The sequence below is a fragment of the Dendroctonus ponderosae genome, unplaced genomic scaffold (assembly GCF_020466585.1).
Source record: "Dendroctonus ponderosae isolate FM_Combo_2020 unplaced genomic scaffold, Dpon_F_20191213v2 Dpon_F_20191213_6, whole genome shotgun sequence".
Taxonomy (NCBI): Eukaryota; Metazoa; Arthropoda; class Insecta; order Coleoptera; family Curculionidae; genus Dendroctonus; species Dendroctonus ponderosae.
Window position 1 is genome coordinate 650879 of NW_026018814.1, and position 7004 is coordinate 657882.

The window sequence follows — 7004 nt, forward strand, 5'->3', positions numbered from 1 at the left end:
TTTTTTATTTTTACCAGTTTAATTTTGGTTGCTTTCTATTTTGCGATAAGCATGTTTTCTTGGATCGAAGGAAAGCAACAAAAGTAAAATGAAAGTAGTGTATCAATACAAATTGCTATACCAAACTGTATTTCTACACAATAGAATATTCTGTGGATGAACGAAAATACTCTTCTATCAATGTAAAACTACTAACTGTATTTTGTTGTTGTGACCAATATTCAAATTTGTAATTGCTTATAGAATTTTTGTTTAGAGCACATTGCGAAACACTTTAATTGATCGAGAACAAAATGAAAGGGCAAAAGCCACAGAGCGGGAACATGTAAGCAATATAAAATAATAAGTGCAGTTTTTTAGATCAAGGTTTGTGTTTTATCTCACAGTCACACATCATCGCGACAACGGCAAAAATGCTGAAAATGTTAATTTCGATTTTTAGTCCGTAGTTATAAGTTATATTTTAATTTATTTATTATCCATTTAATTAGTTTTAGATTAGTTGCAAGTAACTCTTGTTGTTGAAAAATTACATCAGTAAATACTTAAATATGTTTATAAACTAATAACAAAAAATAAAGTATCGTTTTTCTTTCGTTACATATATGTATGTATATTCCCTGAACATACCATGAACATTCAGTGTATTAACTCTGACAGATTTATAAAATACTGATATGATATGATAAAAACTGATGATGGTGGAAAAATACACCGAAACGTATTTTAATTGATAAATAGAGACAATAAATGAGTGAAACCCAGGAATTAATTTTGATTAACACCAATCACCTTGCGTGATGTGCAGCCAAAAGTAATGAGGATCCAGTGCGGAAAGAAGCGCTTTGGTTCGAACCGAATGTCTGACATCGGATTTTTGCATTCTCCTGATATCGCAAAACGTGTTTCCTCCTGCACCGATAACGATTTCGTATGCAGGGTCCTTTTTACTGATATTCACTGAAATCCATAAATATAGAACGAAGGTCTTGGAGAAGGACAAATCTTTGCTTCCGGCAGATTTCAATGCTTTAATTCCAACTTTACCTGTTTCAGCGAGAAGAATATGAGCATCACTAGCCGCTAGCACAGCGAAGTGAAAATCCACAGTTAGTGAGGCATTTTCGTGGACAGAAAGTGGGTAGAAGTCTTTATAAACACTGCCAGATCTTGAGTAAGATATTGTACATTTGGACAAATCTGAGAAAAAAAATTTATGGTTTGGAACGAAAGTGGAACAACAATTTTTCAGAAATTCGAAAAAATGCTCAGGTACTCAGCAGAAAAATGCCGATTTTCTTTTAGAAGAAGATTCAATTTACAGATTTTTGGCATTTCCCGGCTGGAAGTGCGATTTTAGTGAAGAAATCGCGTTTTTCAACTTGTAAACTTTATGAGAACTGAAGATTTATAGCCCTTTTGGAGGCACTTTCACACATTTTTTAGAAGAATAACGAACTCTTTGGGTGCAAAATCGCGTTATTTTAATGAATATTTTTATCCACTTCTATCTACTTACCAGTCGAATTAGATTTGTAGAGTTCACTGTTAACAAAAAAATTAAAATCCAGTAGAAACAAACAGAAAATAAGCGATGCAAACATTTTCTGTTCAAATGCTGAGTTCCGTTACCCTCTGAACAACGTAGCCGAGTGTTCGACAACTCCCAAAGATTTGATTGGGTTTTTAGCCCCTTATCAAGCCCCATTTCCTCCCTCCTACGCTTTATCATCCAGCAAAATATGTTTTCAAGTTTAAGAGCATTGTTCCACTGTATTTCTGCATTTATCTCCTGTTTTCAGTCCTAGAAAGTTGATTAGATTTTTTTAACGAAGTTAAATAAATGCTGCAAAATAAACCAGTTGCTCTCAGCAAGTATTCATTGAAACAGCTTGTAAATTATAATTGAACATTTCATTTGCGTCAATTCGGTCAATTGTTGCATGTTTTTAAAGAAATATTTTATTTAAAATAAAATTGAAGAATTGGTAAAGGAGAGCAATACCGCCAGCACGTTCTCTCTCTTTGTTCTGCTGTTTTCCACACAAACGTCTAGGTATTCGACACGTCCTGTCACTTCTATCGATTGCGGCGATTCGAACCAATCAAATAAGCCTACCGGTTAGTTGTTATCGAACGTATCGTTGACAAGTTCTACAAATGAGTTAAGACGATTAGGTGGTTTTGTTTATTGTTTGATGATAATTATTCTATAATTTGTCGAGATAAACAACCGCGAGTGCGCCAATCATTTTTTTTTCATTCCCTCGTGCATTTCGAACCTTATATAAGCTCTAGATAAAAATGACAAACAAATAGTATCGTACAGTACAAGTTCATAGGTAAATTTTATACGCTCTTGGCTAGTAATTTTCAATTTTTTAAGAGGGATTGTTTGAATTTGTTGGAACAAAAATAATAGCATTGCCTTTATATTAGCACAAAGAAAGACAGTGGTAATTATGAGTATTTCTTAATTTATAACAATTTTCAAATGATTTATTCTGATCAACTTAAATAGGTATTAGATTTTGTATTCGTAGTATTTAAGTAAGCAACTTAAACCATTAAATAATTCTCCTAAAAAGTTTGGTTTATTGTATATTTGACAGTATATTGAATATCCTTACATACATCGATACATTTATATGGATAGTTTTCAAATTAGTAAATACATTCCATAGATTTATTTATCGGTAAAACATATAATAAACATCACCCAAGTGGCAATAACAAGTAAGAGTGCTTATGACATTAAATACTAAAAATGTAATAAAAAAATGTTGTATTATTGTTAAAATCTTTAAAACTTCTGATTACAAATCCTAGTATTTTATACGCCTGATATAATGAAATTAATTCACATAGTACTACCTACTAAAAAGTCGAACTACGTTGTTGGTATTCCACTTTTGTTGGAATAGCGTAAAAAGGCAATTATTTTCATGTGTTGCTTAGTGTGACATGTTAAACAAAAAGTAAGTGGAAACAGAAGATACCAGCAATTCTTTTGCTTAATATTTCTTGACTCTTACAATAGTAATTTTATTTTTCCTGTTACGTTAAAATTAAAAAATTGTTGATAATTTGTTTTAATTAAATTTGTACATTGCACATAGGAAAATAACTTAAGCAACTATCTATTATTAAAACTCCCCATTTGGTGTACATAATATATAGAGTAACGTTAAAAAACACATCGTTAAGTTCTTCTAAATCAAACTTCTGTCTTCTTCTAACTTCTATTTCCTCTTTGATTTGCAACTTTTTTCTCAAGTGACATTTCCTTTGACTGGATTAGGTATACCCGTCGCGTTCATATTCCAGCCAATCAACGAGCAATGCTTAGGCTTCTGACCCGATCGGCTCGTGTTTTAAACCCCAAATGATTGACGCAATTGAATAATAAGGTTTTGGCGGGAATTATTCAATTTATCGTTCAATCGCTTTTCTCCCCTATTATTTTGGTAGCTAATCCATTAATCTAGTTGCCTAAATCAAGCATATCATGACCAAAGTTCAAATCTAATCAAAAGTGCTTGAACAATCTGCCTGAAAAGAGAGGTTATATTATGACAGCTGATGCGGGAGTTGACCGAAAACTCAAGGCATAAAGTTAAAAAAAGAAACCCGCGAATTTCTATTTACAAATTTCCGAAATTCTTAAACATTTATTGTAAATCTATCGCTTTGGCGCCAATTTTTCGATAAATCGGACATCATGGCGCAAATTGCAGGTGCAAATTCCCGCGTTTTGTAACCATATTCCCGAGAGTGTGGCACTCGACTCGCGTGTTTGGGGCCTTTGTGCGCGTTTGCTATCAGATATCGCCCATTCAAAGGGCAGCAGGATGGTCCTGTCGGATGATACCGGTGTAGAATTGCTGCAACTGCATCAGGAGCTCTGCAGCAAACTGAACCTTGACTCTGCCATCACTGCATCGTCCTGGGACACTTACGAATCCATCAGCAAGAAGTTTGTTTTAGAGGTACGTCGTGGGTGCGTTTTAGCCCTGAATTACCCCGTTTTATTGGACAAATGCCTACTCGTTTAGGGCTCATGTATGTCCTGCAGTGTGTTCATTACATTGTTCTGGGTATTTTCATACCTCTAATGGACACAGAAGTCATTTCAGCAATTAGAGAGTTTTATTGCAGGGTGAGAAAATACACTGGTTGGGATGTGCGATCTACGTTGCCTCTCGAGGAGTGGAAACGCCCACAGTGGACAAATCGTCAGTAGTGAAAGGAATGGGAATAAACCTGACAAGCCTTTTAAGGCACAGCAACTTGAGGTAACAGTAGAATATGATTGTGGCGCCGAAGAAGTAATGATCCTTTGCAGCTTTGTGCAGTTTTTCTCGAACATCACCCGTTGGTCGGAACTGGCCCAATTGCCTGATGAGTTCCGCACCAAAATCGAGAATTTGCGGAACAACTTCAGCATCGCCTACAACGCCTTCAAAACGTACCACCCGCTTTTTTCGGAAGTGTTTATTGCGCCCGTTCCCAACGCACAAGACCTGGAGGCCGCAAAGCACAGAAACAGGCGAAACAGGTTGGCCTAATTTGTAAAATCAATGGTTCCATTGGCTAACGTTGCATTTTTGCAGGGCAATTCCTTGTACATCACTGAAAATCTTTGAGTTCGTTTGGAATATGTTCATCATATTGAAAGCCGAGGAAGCGTCGTGTAGTAAAGAGCTGATCAACGCGTGCCATTTGCTCTACTGCTGCATAGACTTGGCGTTTAAGAACGTGTTAGCAGCTGAAAGGAACGACTTGCTCAATGAGAAAGTAGTGGAGGAATTGTCGCACTGCGTCTATATGCAAGATGGCAGAACGACCAAGGAAACGCCGTGCTTTGTTAAAAGGTAGCCCCATGCTTTAGCCGGGCAACAAACGATTAACGTGCTGCTCTTTCCAGATTCTGCAAATACGACTCGGTTGTTAAGGAGGCCTTGCACATGAAAATATACACATTCAAGCAGCTGGTGTCGAAATTGGTCGACTCCAATGTCTTAATCGCGGACGAAATCGATTTCAGTGGGATCTTCGATCCGGAAAACTTCGATCAGAACTACCGGAGCATTAAGAAGGCGTACGAAACTCACTTGTTGAGTGAAGGCGACTTTGACGAGCGCATCTTCATGGGTAAGCTCTTGCAGCCGCAGGCTGCAACTGCCAAGAGCCTTCTTGACTTTGAACCCTTTTTCTAGCCGAATTCAAGCGCATGCTGTTGGAGAAGGAGCAGAACTCTCAAAACTGGACCTCAATGAAGGTGCTGCCACCGGGCGATTCTGGTAAGTTGAATCAATTAGATTTGCTTCACTCAAACAATTTTTTTGCAGCTGATGCGACTCTGATGGAATCGCCCAAAGTTGCTGTAAGTGTAACATTGACCCTCAACTTTTTAGGCAATTAACTGCTGGTGTTTCAGGGCAACCCCAAGGGGTTGGATACTCCCCTTACTGGTAGACGGTTTTTGGGGCCGCGAGAGAGCGATTCGTCCGGCAAATCAACCTCAGAACGAGTGGCCGGATTGCACACAATGCTGGGCAAAGGCAACCGGCTGCCACACCCTAGCGAAGAACTGAAGAAACTTTTCCAGTGAGAATTAATTGATTATTGGTGCTCCTAACATTGGCTCAATCCGGAAATTCTTGAAGGTCCACCAAAAAAGACCCGCTTTCGAAGATCGAGGCAATTCTCTCCAAAATAAAAACGTTGTTTCTCACCGCCTATGCTGCTAATGGGTTTGCGCTGGAAGAGGGCCAAAACCGAGCAGTCTTGGCCACCACGTTGTTTTACAAATCAGTCGAAATGATTCTCAACAAAGAGAAAACGATCACTCCAGATCTCTCCGTATGCTCAGTCCAACACTTTGATTCCAACAATGCATTTATCTGTGTATTACTTTCAGGCGCTGGTTGACAAGGATATTTTCTACCAGTCGATGTTCACATGCTGTCTGGAAATTGTTCTCTACTGTTACAATTTCCCCAAAAAGTTTCCCTGGATTTTGGACGCCGTCAATGTTGAACCAATTCACTTCGTTAAAGTGATCGAATTAATCGTCCGATCCAAAGACTCGCTGTTTCGAGAGTTGATCAAGCATCTGAATAGGGTAAGTTCATGCTTGACCCGTAGAGCCCGTAAGTGATTGGATTGATATTCAGATCGAAGAAACTGTGATAGAGTCGCTGGTGTGGAGATCGAACAGTCCAATTTGGGCGGCCATTGAAAAATCCGGGCAGGAAATTCCCAAATTCCAAGACACCGCCCTGCCTGGGCATCTGCTCTATAATGACGATTCGTATGAGCACTGTATGTAGGGTTTTAAATGTTTTGTTCGGCGATTGCTTAGGTTTTTTGGTTTTTAGTACTGCAATCCCCTGGACCTCCGTCTGCCGCCGATCGGTTTCAGTCGCCGCTTTCCCAACTTTGCAAAAACTTGTTCCCTTCGAGCGTGAGCACGTTGCAGATGAAGAAGTCCCTGGGTCAAGGCGGTAAGTGGTTTATCGATTGCCGCAGGTTTTTTTTTAATGCAGTTATCTGTGGTAGGCGGGCCTGATAAAGAGGAGCAAACCGGCCGACAGGGCAGTCCGGAGAGCAAAGCGAATTCTCAAGCTGCCTCTTTACCTCGGCGAACTGGCAGTTTGTCTATCATTTTCAGAAAGGTAAAATAAACAAGAATTCTTCAAGCTTAAAGTTTTTGGTAGATAAGTTCTATATTGTTGAGGCGGATTCATTTTTTTAGAAACTTCTTTTCGGGTATTTCGCTTCGAAAATTTTTGTCTTAAAAAAAAAACGGAGTTTCCTCACGTCTTCTATTACAGATTGATAAATAGTGCTCCTATTTCGCAATAAGAACGAATTATTTATCAAAAAGTAGTCAAGAACTATCATCTAGAGGGTATCCTGCGACACACTTAGGCTCAAGCTGTAAGAGAAAATTCCAATTAGTAGAGAAATTACCTTGACGTTTCGATAGCTATTTTCTG

General features: G+C 38.4%; 2 protein-coding genes across 3 annotated transcripts in view; one reads left to right on the top strand and one right to left on the bottom strand.

Annotated features, from left to right (window-relative positions):
• Window positions 1-1644, bottom strand: part of LOC109542334 (neuronal acetylcholine receptor subunit alpha-4) — a 7564-nt gene extending 5920 nt beyond the window's left edge. Inside the window, exons 1-3 of the mRNA XM_019911528.2 lie at window positions 1520-1644; window positions 1048-1200; window positions 793-960 (exon numbers count right to left, since the gene is read on the bottom strand). Coding sequence (XP_019767087.2) covers window positions 793-960; window positions 1048-1200; window positions 1520-1604 — 406 coding nt within the window. The 5' untranslated portion in view covers window positions 1605-1644. The remainder of the gene's footprint in view (window positions 1-792; window positions 961-1047; window positions 1201-1519) is intronic.
• A 1601-nt stretch (window positions 1645-3245) lies between these two features.
• LOC109542330 (retinoblastoma-like protein 2) overlaps window positions 3246-7004 on the top strand; it is a 5824-nt gene continuing 2065 nt past the window's right edge. Inside the window, exons 1-13 of one of the 2 annotated variants that reach the window (XM_019911522.2) lie at window positions 3246-3989; window positions 4159-4295; window positions 4346-4558; window positions 4614-4874; window positions 4928-5154; window positions 5220-5303; window positions 5352-5386; window positions 5441-5610; window positions 5670-5865; window positions 5924-6127; window positions 6180-6327; window positions 6384-6509; window positions 6565-6680. In XM_019911522.2, coding sequence (XP_019767081.1) covers window positions 3852-3989; window positions 4159-4295; window positions 4346-4558; window positions 4614-4874; window positions 4928-5154; window positions 5220-5303; window positions 5352-5386; window positions 5441-5610; window positions 5670-5865; window positions 5924-6127; window positions 6180-6327; window positions 6384-6509; window positions 6565-6680 — 2055 coding nt within the window. In that variant the 5' untranslated portion in view covers window positions 3246-3851. The remainder of the gene's footprint in view (window positions 3990-4158; window positions 4296-4345; window positions 4559-4613; window positions 4875-4927; window positions 5155-5219; window positions 5304-5351; window positions 5387-5440; window positions 5611-5669; window positions 5866-5923; window positions 6128-6179; window positions 6328-6383; window positions 6510-6564; window positions 6681-7004) is intronic. The other variant, XM_019911523.2, reaches the window with a different exon arrangement.